This window comes from Entamoeba dispar, genomic scaffold, assembly GCF_000209125.1.
Source record: "Entamoeba dispar SAW760 scf_1105229461423 genomic scaffold, whole genome shotgun sequence".
In the NCBI taxonomy this organism is placed as follows: domain Eukaryota; phylum Evosea; order Mastigamoebida; family Endamoebidae; genus Entamoeba; species Entamoeba dispar.
The window spans coordinates 1-15,620 of NW_001854685.1; the positions used below are offsets into that span (position 1 = coordinate 1).

Genomic DNA, 15,620 nt, shown 5'->3' on the forward strand with positions numbered 1-15,620 from the left:
TTTCTATCAGTAAGCCTTCAATTACAACACTTCAAATTTCAGTGGACAAAACAAAGAAAATTCCATTTTTTAAGATTGGTGGATTAGTTCTAGTTATTAGCGTATTAATAGTGTATTTGTATCAAGTTAGAACAGGGTTATTGAGTTATGGGGTGTGGTGTTTGATGGGATGTTTTGTGTATTCAATTTATAAATTTTTAACTTCAATTAATAAAGGTTTGTTTTATTTTTTATTACAATTTTAAAGGGAGTCATGTATTTAATTCAAAAGTTACTATTATTGCTGATCAGTCTAAAGGAATTGAGTTGGTTAAAGAGTCAACATCTATTCCATATTCTAATATCGAATTTATTCCAAAAGAGGTACTAAACAATGTAATAATTCATGAACAAATCCAAATTTTTGTAGTAGAAACTTATCTTGCTTTAACTTTTAAGTCTAAAAATGTTAAATACGTTACAAAATTCCCTCCTTTAAAACCAATATTTTATGAATTCAATTTATCTATTAAACAGAAACAACTCATTTATCAATCACTTCATCAATTTTTAAAAACAATGAATTAATTTATTTTATATTTTTATTGTTTTGTTATGATTATCAGTCACATACAAGTTATTTAAATAATCAATCATATCTACAACTTATATTTTTTATTCTTTTATGACTTAGTGAAACAAAATTAATAAAAACACTCAAATTATTATCGTATTTCATACTCAAAACTTAATCGTTTTGTGACGTCCAAGAATTGTTTTGTATTAACAAGTCATATCTATTTTTTAATAAAATAACCAATTTTTTGTATTTACTTAAACTACTTTATCTATGGTTCTTTGAGGAGAAAAAGTAAATGGTTATCACTTCTATTTCTTTTATGTATAAAAACAACACTTGTTATTAAAAAAATAATTTGCTTATTGGCACTGATTAGCGTTGATTTATTCAATCAATATTCAACGAACAATAAATTTACTTAATGTTATGTCTTAAAATTTAACTTTATAAAACAATTATTGATACTTATTTACCACTAATTATAAAATAAAAAATCAAAATAAATAAATCATTATTTGACTCTTCTTTAACCAATGAATTTTATTAATTAGCTTTAACTGTTTCAACTTTCTTTTTAGCTAAGACATTCACACGTTCCACTTGATCAAATATCAATGAATTCCATGCTTCACACTCCTCTTTTGTTTCACATGAAAATTTATATGGAATTTGGTTTAGTTTGCAGCTGACCATATTCTTTACCATCTCACAATCTTCAATAAGGTATATTCCACTTCCTTCAGTAAATAAAGCGTCAATCTCTTTGGCAAATTGGAAGTCTTGTAACTGTTGATAATCACCAATTTTGTTAATTTCTTCTATAGCTTCTTCCATTACTTTTTCATCTCTAACTTCTTTTCCATGATACTTTTTGATCACAGTCCCAATCAATCTATCACTGAATAAAAAGAAGTAATTCCATTGCGTTGGTTTACTAACTAAATTGTTAGTTAAGTACATTGGCCCACAACATATAAATCTTCTTGATGGTAATATTCCAAAATCAGCATCAATCAAAGACAAAATAAATTCTACTTTATCATTCTCTTCAGATTGAATTTTAAGTGAATTAGCTCCTTCAGATGATTTTTTGGCTTCTTGATATGCTGTTTTCAATTTTTCTAATCCTTCATAATCTTTCCCTGTATCTTTTAACATATCTCGAATTAATAATTCATATCGTGGTATTCGTTGAATTGGTGTAATTAAATAAAACGATATGGCTTGAATACTCTTTGTTTCAGGATGTTCTTTCATATATTGTTCTTTAGCCTTTTCTTGTGCTTTAAGTAAATCTTTTTCTTTCTTTAAATGGTTTGTCATTTGTTCAAGATATTGTGGATATTTGTTAATATAACTAGATGCCATCTTTAAAAATTGTAAATTCTTAATAAATTTATCTCCAAATACTGGTAATGAATCTCCTTTAGCATTTGCTTGTCCTTCTTCCATCATTTCTAAAAATCTTTTATGTACATTAATAAGAGTAGAAATATCACTTTGTATTTTTTTAGCAATGGAAGACCATTCTTTATTATCACTCATTACAATTGGTTTTAAATATACTTCATTTAATATTTCAAGTCCTCTTAAATGGACTTTCTCTGAACTTGTCATCTCACTAACTACTCTTTTAAAGTGTTTTTTATTTTCATCTGTCATTGTTCTAGAATCTATTTGTTTGAAGAATTCTTCTATATTATTTGTACTTTGATCAGCATTAGACTCTAAAGTTTTAATAACGTTCTTCATAATATCACCATTGTTGATTAAAACTCCACCACTAGGTGCTTTATATTTTAGATACTCTGAATCTGGTTCGATAAATTTTTGTCTTAGTGTTGCAGTTGTTGAATGATTAGTGTTACTAGTGTCTATAGTGACATGTCTTTTTCTTCCTGCAATATTTTCTAATGTTTTTCTTCTTCCAACAATTTGGTCAAATAACACAGATTCCCAAACATCTCTTTCTTCTTCACTGTTAACAGCAAACTTACAATTTTCACATGTATTTCCCATAAACAAATTAATAACAAATGGAACCTCTTCTGTTCCTTTAGTTTGAACCAATTTCCAACCAGCGTTAACTTTCCATTCTTTTTCAGACTCAAACACACAATCAGCTAATCCATTAAAATCTTCCATATCCATAACCTTATTATAAACAAAATGTGCCATATCGCTATCCATCTTTTTAATACTTTCTCCATGTAACTTTTTCACTTTTGTTTGGACAAAAATATCTTTAAATAAGAAGAAATAGTATAAATCTTTTGGCTTGTCTTTTAGATTAGGTACAACAAACATTGGCCCACTACAAATGTATCTTCTTCCACTTGCATCTTTTGCTAATTCCTTTCCTCCTTTGATAATATCTCTCATAAGTAATACTTTATAATTCTCTTCAGATTGAATTTTAAGTGAATTAGCTCCTTCAGATGATTTTTTGGCTTCTTGATATGCTGTTTTCAATTTTTCTAATCCTTCATAATCTTTCCCTGTATCTTTTAACATATCTCGAATTAATAATTCATATCGTGGTATTCGTTGAATTGGTGTAATTAAATAGAAAGAAATAGCCTGAATATTTTTAACGTCAGGATGTTCTTTCATATATTGTTCTTTGGCTTTATTTTGAGCCTTAACAATATCTTTTTCTTTATTAGTCATAGTAGTCATTTGTTCAAGATATTGTGGATATTTGTTAATATAACTAGATGCCATCTTTAAAAATTGTAAATTCTTAATAAATTTATCTCCAAATACTGGTAATGAATCTCCTTTAGCATTTGCTTGTCCTTCTTCCATCATTTCTAAAAATCTTTTATGTACATTAATAAGAGTAGAAATATCACTTTGTATTTTTTTAGCAATGGAAGACCATTCTTTATTATCACTCATTACAATTGGTTTTAAATATACTTCATTTAATATTTCAAGTCCTCTTAAATGGACTTTCTCTGAACTTGTCATCTCACTAACTACTCTTTTAAAGTGTTTTTTATTTTCATCTGTCATTGTTCTAGAATCTATTTGTTTGAAGAATTCTTCTACAGTAGCACCAGTTTGATCGCTACTGTGACTCAGACCTTTGATGATCATTTTGATAATATCACCATTGGTGACTAATTTTCCACGAGATGATGTTTTAAATTCTAAAATAATATAAATACCAGTTAAATAATTTACTTTTATAACAATATTTATCTAATGAAATTAATAAACAAACTAACATAACTATCTTCCATTGGTTTGTTGAGTATTTCCATTTCTTTTTTTAATGCTTCCTTATCTTCCTTTGTTTCTTCATCTCTTCCCTTTTCTTTGTCTTTAGAATCTCTTACAAAAGAAGACTTTCTTTTATGTGAAAATACTAGAGATAAGTGTTCCTGCCTTTTTGTTTTATTTGTCCTTTCATGTTAAATGATTAACAAACCACTCATTTTATAAATTTTCAGTTCATAGTTTCCTTAGTTCTTTGATTGTTTCCACCTTATTTTCCCGATTTATTAGAATCTTTTCTCTTTTTTCCTTAATTAAAATAAGATTTTCTATTTTTATTTTTCACTATAAAAAACCTTTTCATTAACTCTTTAGAGTCTCATTTGTCATTTTTTCATAACGCTAAATTTTCATAAATAATAAATAACTAATATAGTATTAATAAAAATATAGTTTAATAGTATTAAAATTTACCAATTCTTTAATTCAACAACAGTGTTCTTTGTGAATATTTAATTGTACTTCAACAATTGGAGGTGGTTGAGGATATTTTACTCTATTTAAAAATCAATAATATTTTCAATTGAAAATGTAATATTTAAACAAAATAATAGTAAAAACAAACGAATTTTTTAAAGGATTTTTTGAACGTATCAATTCTTTAAACATTTCTTCAATTCCTATATTTTCTGATGCACTAGTTTCTTTATATAACCATCCTCTTTGATTAGCAAAAGACTTTCCTTGCTCTTCTGTAATAATTCTTTCTTGAACTTTATCAACTTTATTTCCAATGACCATTACAACAGCTTCATTTGCTTTATCACTGTCTTCTTGTTGATATTCATTCCACCACTTATCTAAATGAATAAAAGATTCTTCATTAGTAACGTCATAAACTAATAAACAAAAATCACTTCCACGATAAAATGATTTAATAACACTTTGATATTTTTCATGTCCTGCAGTATCCCAAATACTAAGTGAATATAATAATCCATCTACAATAATTTCTTTTTGTGATATATCTGACCCAATCGTAGATTTATAATCAGTTGAATATTCTGCATTAATGAATCTATTTATAATTGATGTTTTTCCAACAAATGAATCTCCAACAAGAATTATTTTAAATGTTTGTTGAGTCATATTATTTTTATTTAATGTTATTTAAGTTCTTTCTTCCTTCTTTTATTTAAAAAATTATTAAAATTTTTTATTTCTTCAATTCATTTTCTTTCAATTATCTTAAAGTTTCTTTCCTTCTTCAACCTTTTCAGCTCTTTGTCTTTCAAGATCTTTCTTCATTGGTCCCATACGTGCTTTCTTTTCGGTGGTAGTTTGGAATCTAGAATGTCCGTATTTAGATGATGTATCAATGAATTTAAGAACAATTTGTTCTTGAGCTGTTCTAGTGGTTGATGGGAAGCATGCTTTTCTTAATGAAATAACTCTTCTTCTAATACCAGCTACTGTTCCTTTGATCATCAAGAAGTCATTCTTAACAACTCCGTAATGTGGGAATCCTCCCATTGGAGTAATACCTTTTTCTGTAATATCAAATTCAGTTTTAGCGTTCTTAAGATCACCACATCCAAGTCTGTAAATCTTTTTGTTAACTTCAGTTCTCTTGAAGAATCCCATTTGACCAGCTCTAGCAACTGTCCATGAGACTCTAGCTGGATGCCAAGCTCCAACACAAGCAACTTTTCTTAATCCTCTGTGGGTCTTTCTTGGAAGATGTCTTACACCAAATCTCTTAATAACACCATTGTATCCATGTCCTTTAGTAACTGAACATACATCAATACATTCATCAGTTCCAAAGACTGAGTTAACACTAATTTGTTTTTCAAGAAGTGAGACAGCAAAATCAACTTTTTCAGCAATTGATCCTCCATTAATTTGAATTTCCATAACTTCAGCTTTCTTTTGTTTTAATGGAACAAGTGCCATTTGAGTATGTGCAATTACTCTAACAACATCACATCTATTCTTAATTAATCTAATTTGTCTTTCTCTCTTTGATTTAGCTTTTACATCATTATATTTTTCAGTATGAACAGCAAATTGGTTTTTAGTATTTTTATACCATTTCTTAGTGTATCTTCTTTTGAATTCATCAGCAATATGTTCAGCAAAAACAGCTGTAATTGGTTTAAGTCCAGTAGTAGTCTTTTTATATCCAACAAATCCTGCAACAACCATTGGTGGTGTTTCAATAATAGTAACTGGTTCTAAAACTCCATCTTTTGGAAGTTTAGTGTTGGTTCTCTTAACTTCACGAATAACATGAGTCATACCAGCTTTGAATCCAAGGAATCCAGTAAGATGTGGTTTTTCAGCAGCATTATCTTTTGGGAAAGCAGAAACAGTAGCTCTTACTTTATGAACTCTCTTTCTTGGATGGAAAGCAAGTGATCCGTGTCTTGGTGCTTCAAACTTTCTGTGTGACATAGAGCCCCGAACAACTAATTTTTTAGTTACTTGTGGTTTTAATTTGAAGGGTTTTTCTTTGTTTCATATTTTATTCATTAAAAAAAAAAAATAAGTTTCATAATTTTATTATAATTTTAGTTAATTTGATTATCTAAGTGATAAATAATAGAAAAGATTTAATCTTATCATTTTATCATTGTTCTTAAGAAAAGAATCAATTTGTAAAGTAAGAATAATTAATGTATTTAACAACTTCACTATTTGAATCAATAAAAAATCCATTAGAATTAAAAAGTGTTGATTATGATTCTCTTCCATTACCAGTTCAATTATCACCTTGTAAAACATTATTAATTGATTCATGTATTAATAGTTCTGAAATTCAAAATCATTTTCCATTATTTCAAATACGTGATATTTTTATATTACCTATTCAAGAATACTCTACAATTTATGGAAGTCCTATTTCTGAAGTACCATTTATTGAAACAACAAAATCATTATATAAAAATTGTAATTATATTTTTGAAAGAAAAGAATGTTTTAATTATTTATTTGCACAAATGAGAGAAGGTATTCAATGGGTTATTCAAAATAAAGATATATCAATACTCCAAATAATTTATGATACATTAATATATTTTTTACATCAAATTCAACATCAATTATTTTCTATAAAAAATTATTTTAATACAAATATTATGAGTACTAATGAACTTATTATTTATCGTATTGTTATCCAACTTTTACAATTATATATTGAACAAATAAAAATTTATCTTTATGAATGTCAAACATTTTTAACAACACAAAATATAACATATCCAATTACTGTATATTTAGTTGAATCTCTTGTTCCAACAACAATTATGAAAGGAAAAGAAATACAAATAAAAGTATTTTTATTATCAGGAACTTCAATTCATTTACCAACATTACAAATTGATTATCCTAATATTATTATTACATCATTAAATAATTGTTTACCTATTAATGAATATTTTGATTATGAAAAAAATAAATTCGAACCATATCCATTTTGTGGAGGATGTGTATTATGTTCAACATTTAATTGTACAACATTAAAAGGAACAAATAAAGAAAAAATAGAATTAAGAATTTCAGTATCAATTAATTTACCAAAAGAAGATGGAAATTTTATTACTACAACATTTTTATCAACAAATAAAAGAAAAATGATAATTATTACTAATAATTCTCAATGGTTTATTTCACAAAGTTCATTATTAAATGATGCAATATTTTCAAATTCTATATTATGTTCTGTTCCTATTGATAGATTATTCAATTATTTTAATTCTATTGCACTTCTTTCATTAGAATCACAAAGTAGACAAAAATTACCAAGTTTTGATTATGAACAAGCATATTATATAACTGATAAATATCTTCCATCTATTGGTTGTCCTCGTGGAGGATATATTAATGAAGAACGATGTTTATTTTGTATTGATCTTTTATTAAAATATTATGAAATATTAACAAAAAGTAGAACATTATATGTATTATATTCACAAGGATGTCTTTTTAGATTTATTGAAAAAAATGATTTAAGTGATTTACTTATTTTAGCACAAACTAAATTACCATTTAATTGTCTTGTTGTTGCTCTTGTTTTTGATGTTGAAATGAATTCCAAAATTACTTTACATTATATATTTGAATCAATACATTATGTTTCAAGAATTCATCATTTTAGAAAAACAGAATTGGCAAAAGAATTAAATGATATTTCAATGAAAACAAATAATGATATTGTACTTCTTCAATCAACTCAACCATTTCCTCCATTTACAGAAAGTACCTGTTTAAATTTTATTAACATGGAAGATTTATTAAATGGATATTCATTTGTTGAATAAAAATATTGAAAAAAAAAAAAAAAAGAACGCAATATTTTTTAAAAATTCATATTTTATTTATTTTTTTTATCTTCTTCCATTTTTTTATTATCACTTTCATCTTTCTTTTCTTCTTGAGATTGATTAGGTTTAATATTATCTTCTAATGACATTTTAATTGCTTTTTCAATTTCTTCTTCCATTGTTATTTCTTTCTGTTCTTCTTTTTTTGATTCATGAACATTTGTTGTTTGTAAATTTTCATAATCTGCTAATGATGCTGCAATAGCAGCTCTCAATGCTGCATCTTCATCATAGAACTCTGTTCCACCATTAACATCTCCCATTGATGCACGAATAGCAGCAGCATACTCTGGATCAAATTCTGGATCAAATGTATTTAATCCGCCATCTCTCATAATAATATTAGTTTTAGAAATCATATCAAGTAAAATATGTGGCCCTGCTGGAATTGTTACTAAAGTACAATCATCTCCCATTTGAGATGGAAATAGTTCAATAACTGGTGCATTATCAACAACCTCTCCAAATGAAACAATATCTAATGCAATATTACTTTTCTTTAATAAATTAACCATTGTTTGTGCTTCTTCTGAATTAATATTTAAAGGTGATCCAACAAATAAAATGATTCTTTGTGTATATATTTTGTCAACTCTATTAGCAAGTGCTAATTTAGCTACTAATAATGCTTGTTTAAAATCACTTGAACCACCAATTTTAGTTTCATGTAATCCACTTAAAATTTTTCCAAAGTCATTTGTAAGAGTAACAAGTATTCTCTTTCTATTTAAGGTGAGTTATGATATAGATATAAAGTTTAAATGTATTTTTTTTATTTTTTAATTAAAAAAAAACAAACGATTCACTTCCAGCAGCAATAAAACCAACATGATTTTCTGGATTTTTTCTTAGTCTTCCTGAAGTAATTGATTGAACTGCTTCAATCTGTGCTTCCATTCGACTTGGGGTATAATCTCCATTTCTCATATAATCCGATGTATCTATAACAATAATCGTTGCTTCTGGCATAAGTGTTTTGATGAATGAATATATTATTTTGAGATGAAAAAGAAAAATCACAGAGTAAATAACACAAAAGTTGTTGAAGTTTTACATAAAAAATATGTTTTTGTTTGAAAAGACAAAAATATAAAAATAGAAAGAAGAACAAGAAAAATCATTATACACAAACAATGAGCAATTCTCAAACAATAGAAATTTTAGTTAATAGACTTGAAAATGAAAAAACAATAATAAATGTTCCTAGTGTATTAACACTGAATGAATTAAAACATTTAATTTGTAATTCTCAAAAAGAAAGAGATAATACTGTTTGTTATTTGTTTAATATTGTAGAGTTTAATTAAAAAATAAAAGGGTTAATAAATTATATAGGAATTTACTATATTTCAAAATGGAGAACCATTAGAAAAAGAACAAGTTGAATTAAAAAATGGGGAAGAAATTGTTGTTGTTTATGTTTCAAAATATCAAAATAAAGATATTAATTTATTTGAAAAAACAGATATGACAATTGATGAAAGTGATAGAGAAGAACAACCTTTAAGTGAAGAAGAAATGATGCAAGTTTTTAATCATTTAACCCAACAACAAAAAGATGATATATTAATTCTAAGTGATGTTGGATTTGATCAACAAACTGCTGTTGTTGCTTATTGTATGTGTGCTGGAAATAAAGAAGTCGCTGTAAATATGTTATTAACTGGTGAAATTGCAATAGATATGAGAATCATTACTCAGTTTATGTGTAATAAATTTCCTAATGCTGTGAGAGAAGTTAGACCAACATTACTTACTCGCAGAAGAAACTTTAACACAAGAAATGAACACATGTTTGGAGTTGAAGATTTATTATTTAGAGCATTATTAAATGGTGGGAGACTTGAAGATATTCTCAATGGCTTTAGAGTGGTTGGTGGTTTAGAAGAAGAAAATAGAGATGAGAGTGGTGATGAGAATAATGATGAGAATAATGAAGAAGAAAATGAAGAAGAGAATGAAGAAGAAAACGGAGATATTAGTAATAGTGAAAATACGGAGTTGTGAAACAACATTCTTTAATAAAAAGATTTTAGTAATACACTATAACTTAGTTACATTTATTGTATTTGTTTATATTATTTTAAACAATAATCTTATACAAATTCATTTAGGACTTTTCATATATACTTTTTTAAATCAAAACCTATTCTATCTATTAAAAAGAATCAATGTGCAATGTTTTATTTGTATTTTCTTAAATGAGTCATGTATTTGTTTAGTTTATGTATTTGCAATGGTTATTTGATACCCTTCTATTTACTTAAAATTTTTAATAACGTTAATCTTTGAAATTGTATCTTCAATAAAATACTTTATTAGAGTTTTTTTCTATAAGTCATTCTTTAGTAATTAATATGAGTGATTGACTTTCATAATTCAATAATGACATAACACTTAACGTCATAGATAAATTACGAATTCATGTTTTGTAATTGTTGTTTTTAGAAAAAAGAATAACATGCACCATCAACACATAAAATAATAATTGGTTGTTCTTTATTTGGATTTGTTCATTAATATTCTTTGATTATTTTCTCTGTTTTTGTTTACTTCAATTGTTTTAGTTTCAAACAACTCAGATTATCAGAAATAGCATTTAACAGAAATAATATATTTTCACTTACTAATTGTTTTTAGAGCTTGAAATCATAATAAGCATTGGAATGATTATAAAATTATGATGTACGTTCATTATTTATATTCAAAACATTGAAGAATACTTAAAAGTGTTGTAGATTGTAAATAAACATGAAAGAGAGCTAAAATAAGTAACAACTATGTAAATAAGTTGTAGCCTCAACAAACAAAATAAATTGTTTATGAACATAACTAAATATAAAATATAACATATTCTTATTTAATTTTGATAAGAACAATGTGAAAGAAACACTGTAAATATTATAAAAATATACTTAAATTATCATGTTCTGTTTTAACTTCTTTTAAATTCTGTAATAGCAGTATATTGTTTGTATTTAACTAATTCATGCTAACTTATCATAGAATATGGTATTAAATAAAGTTGTAAATTATTAAGAAATGATAACAAAAGTATTGAGAATGAATAGTATAATAAAGAACTTAGTATTTACAGGCACATAAGATAAATAAATGATTTAGAGAACAATGTTATGGACAGCAAAATTATCAATGAAATCAAAAAATATGAATCAATCATTTGTACTTTCATTCAGTAATAATGATAACTAGATCTAATACTTGATGTATGTATACTATCATTTCAAATAACTCATATATTAGAAACATTTATTTTTGAATAATGATAATAATATATCAAAAGAAAGAATTAACTAAATATGCCATATTTGTTTTTATATTATAAAATGTTACATTTGAATTCTAATTAACTTAGATATGTAAAAATCATTAAGAAATGAATACTTACATTTAATGAGAAAAAGAAAATCTGAATTAAATATTTGATTATTAAAAAAGAGTAAATCTTCTAAAGTTAAAAAGAATGGAAATATAAATTATTGGAAAGAATGTAATTCATTTAATAACACTAAACAAAAGAAACTGTAAGATAAAAGAAATTACAAAAGATAATCAATTAAACAAAAAATAAAGACAAACAACAACATTAATTTAATAATAAAAATCATCAAATATAATCAAATATCTTTTTATTTATTTTTAAATAGATATTTAAACATAATTAAATAGATTTAACAAAGACATTTTTAGTAGAATATATATTTTGATAGAGGTATATCCATTTATGAATATATAATCAACTTACTTTATTGGTTTAACGATTTTTATTCTTATTAATTATACAATGTTATTTTCATGCTTTAAATAATTGTTTTCATTAACTGTATGATTTTATTAGAGTTTTATTTATTTTTATTCAATTAATTACACACTTTATCTTATTTTATATCCTTATCTTCATTCAAATATTTCAAACAAAATATCATTAATACTTTACAAACAATAAAAAGTATTTTTTAAATATCTAAAAAGTATTACCAAATACTTCATTTCCTTTTATTTTATTCTTCCATTAATGCACCCTATCTTATTAACTATTTTGTTATAACTTAAAATCATTTATTCTCACAATTTTATTCTTTACTAACATCTTCTATTTATTCTTTTATTCTCAACAATATCAGTTTTACAAACAGGACAATTAGATATCCATTGATGGAAACTGATGAAAAATTGTAAAAATCATACTCTCATGAAAATAACTTGATTAATGATTTATAAAACATGTATTCTCTGTTATATGATGTGCATAATAATAAACTCTTAAATAATAAACAAAATATTAACAAAACTCTAAATTTATATTCATGTAGTCAACCACATTATTTATTTGGTTGATGGATAAATTATCTATCATAATTTCTATTTGTATCTTGGTAATAATTAGAATACTATTACTTTTAATATACAAATAAGTTTGAATTAATAGTAAATAATCAACTATAAAATTAAAATCTATGATGATCCAGTTTGAATAATTATAATTTTATTTATTTTAAATGTCATATTGGTAATAATTAACTATATCTCAAATATTACTATTTATTTTTATATTAATTAACTGTTACAAAAAGATATTTTCTGAATATTTGACATTGTAGATTATCCAAACAATATTATTATGATATGTTTATATCAAATAACAGATATTATATAAATCATTACCAATAAAAATAGTGATAAAATGAATGTATTAATTATGTCTGTTTATTATAAAAAATAACAGCATATAATCATATTTTTATCTTTATTCGTGTTGTTTTATTTAATAGTATTTTATATCAATTTTATATCATTATTTCAGTTGTATTTAATGCTATCAATATTAAAACCTTCATAACTGTAATGTAATTTATAATAACTAATATCAATATACGATAAAAATAAATGATAAATTCATATTTTAATGAATTTGTTTACACTAAACTAAATAATTAATGGTTATGAATATTTGGTAAATCAATGACTATTAACTATCTATTTGATAATCAGTTCATTAAAAAAATTTATTTTAAATAAACAATTGTATTGTTATATTAGTTGATAAAAATTAATAAATTAGAATTTCATATATCATTCAATTATTTAAATAAAAATACTCTTTTATAAATAATGTTGATACATATAAGAGTACTTATTGATTGATAATCATAGTCTTTATAATAGTTAATTTAAAATGTATGTGTTACAGAAATTGTTAATTAAACGATAGTGTAAATAATAACTATGATTATTCTATGCATGAATAAATATAAAATAATAAAGAATAAAGAATAAGAATATTATTTTATTATTTATTTGAATTTAGTATTATTGTTTTTGATTTATATTATTATTATGTTAATCATTTTCTTTAATTTTGATTATATTTATTCATGTTTTATTATTTTATCATTTTTATCTTATTATCTTGGTTTTAATGAATTTATGTTGTTAGACTTTTTATTTCATAATCATTGTTTTATCAATGATAGAAAGAGAAGATAATAAAAAGATAAATAAAAGTAGAACTGTTCAGTATTAATATAATAATTAAAAATGAATTTCATTTGTTTATCATTCTTAATTTATTATTATATTCGAATATTATTCATGTGATTTAATTTATTATATTGTTTTCTTATCTTTCTATTTCAAAATAAAATGAATGAGAAATAAATGATTTCTTAAAATTTATATATTTTTATCATTATTTTATATAGTATTTATCATTTATTTATTATTTTCTCTTTCTTATTCATTATTTATTATTATGTTTGAATAAATTATTTTGAACTATTTAATTAAAAATATAATGATTAATGATTTATAAGATATTTATTTGTTCTTTATTTCAATGTATTTCATCATTTGAATTATTATTGTTGATGTTAGATTAAATGTTTGAAAAGAAGAAGAAATAAAAAGAAGAAAATCATGAACAATGAATGAAAAAAAGAAATAAAATAAACAAAATATAAACAAATTCAACAAAATAAAAGATGATAAAAGAAGAAATTATTTTATTTTAATAATGAATAGAATATTATATTTCAATTTTTAAAAAGAATAGACAATAATGATGATATAAAATGAAATAAAAAAGAAAATGATAGAAATACAAAATTAAATTAAATTCATTTAATTTCAATCAAAAGAAAAAATAAATAAATGAAAGAATAAAATGATATTATATTAACAAATATTTAATTTAATCAATCAAATAATACAATGAATTAAAATGAAATTAAAATAATATTTAAATTTATGAGATAAATCAAAAATAAAAAGATAAAAATAACAATTAAAAATAATAAAAAATAAATTATTTTTTAGAAAACAATAACAAAATAAATCCCAATAATTATTTTAATTAAAAGTATTTTTATTCATTATTATTTATTTAAATACAACACATACAAATAATAAGAACATTTCAATCAACTATCAAATAACATATAATTATAATTTAACTTATTTCTTTATTATTTTCATTTCATATGAAAGAATGATGAAATTAATAATAATGAATTGACTATTACAATTTATTATGTTATATTTCTTATTCTTCATATTTATTATTATTTTCTTGTTTCTTTATTATGACATTATCATTCTTTAAATTGTTATATCTCAAATTCTTTCAATTCCTTATTTACAACATTCACTATTCATTTAATTTTTCCTAGTTTCTGTTTTATTATGTAAAGTTGAATAATACTTTTAAATTGATTTAATTTCTATTATTTCTTAATTATTTTATTGTTCATCTCATTGTTTATTCTTTATTTGTATTTATTTAGTGTATGTTTGTTATTTAATTAATAATTTCAATTACTATTTTTTCACTTAGTTATGACCATTTTATTTCTTCTTCACTTTCTGCATTATTTATCGAATCTTCTTTTTTCTTTTGGTTCTTCATTATGTCTCTTTCCATCTCTCTTACGAATGTCATTCTCTTTTACTTTAATCCATTTATTGTGTTTATGAATGAAATCGTATTGGATTCCATATTTTCCGATTGATTGTGAAAAATCAACATGAATTCTACGTTCGTCAATAATGACATTATCCATCTTTTGATATGCATTTTCACACCCTTCTTTTGTTTCAAATTCAATAAACCCATATCCTAGTGATTTCTTGGTTTTCCTGTCTCTGATGATTTCAACACTTCTAATCTTACCATACTTTCTGAATATTTCTTCTAAGTCTTCTTCATTTGTGATTGGATTCATTTTACAAATGAATAACACATTTTCTGGTGGTTTGATTTCTGCAAATGGTAAATCCCCTATCATTTCAAGAACTTCTGCTCGACTCTTTGCTTCGTTTTCTTTGATTTTCTTTTCTGTATCAGAGTCAATTTTTTCTATCATTTCATTGATTTCTGGATGGTCATCAAGTATAAGTTCTGGTGCTTTTGGTTTAACAAATCCTTTTGGATCGTC

At 23.8% G+C, this 15,620-nt stretch overlaps 8 protein-coding genes across 8 annotated transcripts, besides 30 other annotated features; 3 read left to right on the forward strand and 5 right to left on the reverse strand.

Annotated features, from left to right (window-relative positions):
• Positions 1–164: 164 nt before the first annotated feature.
• On the forward strand, positions 165–567 carry EDI_110160 (uncharacterized protein; the record flags this gene model as incomplete). The annotated part of the gene is made up of 2 exons (XM_001738498.1): positions 165–216; positions 248–567. 2 exons carry the CDS (start codon positions 165–167, stop codon positions 565–567), a joined length of 372 nt encoding a protein of 123 aa, XP_001738550.1.
• Positions 545–586: a sequence feature (AT_rich).
• Positions 587–1,035: 449 nt separating this feature from the next.
• Positions 1,036–1,076: a sequence feature (AT_rich).
• Positions 1,077–1,102: 26 nt separating this feature from the next.
• Positions 1,103–3,577, reverse strand: EDI_110170 (Rho/RAC guanine nucleotide exchange factor, putative; the record flags this gene model as incomplete). The annotated part of the gene is made up of 1 exon (XM_001738499.1): positions 1,103–3,577. One exon carries the CDS (start codon positions 3,575–3,577, stop codon positions 1,103–1,105), a length of 2,475 nt encoding a protein of 824 aa, XP_001738551.1.
• Positions 3,578–3,705: 128 nt separating this feature from the next.
• Positions 3,706–3,783: a sequence feature (AT_rich).
• Positions 3,784–3,827: 44 nt separating this feature from the next.
• Positions 3,828–3,891: a microsatellite.
• Positions 3,892–4,184: 293 nt separating this feature from the next.
• Positions 4,185–4,254: a sequence feature (AT_rich).
• A 13-nt stretch (positions 4,255–4,267) lies between these two features.
• EDI_110180 (rab7, putative) lies at positions 4,268–4,930 on the reverse strand (the record flags this gene model as incomplete). The annotated part of the gene is made up of 2 exons (XM_001738500.1): positions 4,268–4,337; positions 4,407–4,930. 2 exons carry the CDS (start codon positions 4,928–4,930, stop codon positions 4,268–4,270), a joined length of 594 nt encoding a protein of 197 aa, XP_001738552.1.
• Positions 4,339–4,394: a sequence feature (AT_rich).
• Positions 4,931–4,970: 40 nt separating the features above from the next.
• Positions 4,971–5,003: a sequence feature (AT_rich).
• Positions 5,004–5,029: 26 nt separating this feature from the next.
• On the reverse strand, positions 5,030–6,238 carry EDI_110190 (60S ribosomal protein L3, putative; the record flags this gene model as incomplete). The annotated part of the gene is made up of 1 exon (XM_001738501.1): positions 5,030–6,238. The coding sequence occupies one exon, from the start codon at positions 6,236–6,238 to the stop codon at positions 5,030–5,032; it is 1,209 nt and encodes a 402-aa protein (XP_001738553.1).
• A 65-nt stretch (positions 6,239–6,303) lies between these two features.
• Positions 6,304–6,365: a sequence feature (AT_rich).
• A 94-nt stretch (positions 6,366–6,459) lies between these two features.
• EDI_110200 (uncharacterized protein) lies at positions 6,460–8,103 on the forward strand (the record flags this gene model as incomplete). Its single annotated transcript, XM_001738502.1, has 1 exon — positions 6,460–8,103. One exon carries the CDS (start codon positions 6,460–6,462, stop codon positions 8,101–8,103), a length of 1,644 nt encoding a protein of 547 aa, XP_001738554.1.
• Positions 6,720–6,777: a sequence feature (AT_rich).
• Positions 6,884–6,923: a sequence feature (AT_rich).
• Positions 8,099–8,127: a sequence feature (AT_rich).
• Positions 8,128–8,154: 27 nt separating this feature from the next.
• Positions 8,155–8,311: a microsatellite.
• EDI_110210 (26S proteasome non-ATPase regulatory subunit, putative) lies at positions 8,157–9,135 on the reverse strand (the record flags this gene model as incomplete). The annotated part of the gene is made up of 2 exons (XM_001738503.1): positions 8,157–8,889; positions 8,966–9,135. The coding sequence occupies 2 exons, from the start codon at positions 9,133–9,135 to the stop codon at positions 8,157–8,159; spliced, it is 903 nt and encodes a 300-aa protein (XP_001738555.1).
• Positions 8,915–8,960: a sequence feature (AT_rich).
• Positions 9,136–9,299: 164 nt separating the features above from the next.
• On the forward strand, positions 9,300–10,173 carry EDI_110220 (uncharacterized protein; the record flags this gene model as incomplete). Its single annotated transcript, XM_001738504.1, has 2 exons — positions 9,300–9,437; positions 9,502–10,173. 2 exons carry the CDS (start codon positions 9,300–9,302, stop codon positions 10,171–10,173), a joined length of 810 nt encoding a protein of 269 aa, XP_001738556.1.
• Positions 10,050–10,142: a microsatellite.
• Positions 10,174–10,999: 826 nt separating the features above from the next.
• Positions 11,000–11,034: a sequence feature (AT_rich).
• A 27-nt stretch (positions 11,035–11,061) lies between these two features.
• Positions 11,062–11,090: a sequence feature (AT_rich).
• A 682-nt stretch (positions 11,091–11,772) lies between these two features.
• Positions 11,773–11,855: a sequence feature (AT_rich).
• An 805-nt stretch (positions 11,856–12,660) lies between these two features.
• Positions 12,661–12,748: a sequence feature (AT_rich).
• A 198-nt stretch (positions 12,749–12,946) lies between these two features.
• Positions 12,947–12,988: a sequence feature (AT_rich).
• A 194-nt stretch (positions 12,989–13,182) lies between these two features.
• Positions 13,183–13,301: a sequence feature (AT_rich).
• A 165-nt stretch (positions 13,302–13,466) lies between these two features.
• Positions 13,467–13,594: a microsatellite.
• Positions 13,595–13,705: 111 nt separating this feature from the next.
• Positions 13,706–13,767: a sequence feature (AT_rich).
• A 91-nt stretch (positions 13,768–13,858) lies between these two features.
• Positions 13,859–14,039: a microsatellite.
• A 34-nt stretch (positions 14,040–14,073) lies between these two features.
• Positions 14,074–14,184: a microsatellite.
• Positions 14,185–14,233: a sequence feature (AT_rich).
• Positions 14,234–14,241: 8 nt separating this feature from the next.
• Positions 14,242–14,422: a microsatellite.
• Positions 14,320–14,492: a microsatellite.
• Positions 14,493–14,525: 33 nt separating this feature from the next.
• Positions 14,526–14,576: a sequence feature (AT_rich).
• Positions 14,577–14,622: 46 nt separating this feature from the next.
• Positions 14,623–14,658: a sequence feature (AT_rich).
• Positions 14,659–14,893: 235 nt separating this feature from the next.
• Positions 14,894–15,023: a microsatellite.
• A 30-nt stretch (positions 15,024–15,053) lies between these two features.
• Positions 15,054–15,548, reverse strand: EDI_110230 (uncharacterized protein; the record flags this gene model as incomplete). The annotated part of the gene is made up of 1 exon (XM_001738505.1): positions 15,054–15,548. The coding sequence occupies one exon, from the start codon at positions 15,546–15,548 to the stop codon at positions 15,054–15,056; it is 495 nt and encodes a 164-aa protein (XP_001738557.1).
• Between the last annotated feature and the right edge of the window lie 72 nt (positions 15,549–15,620).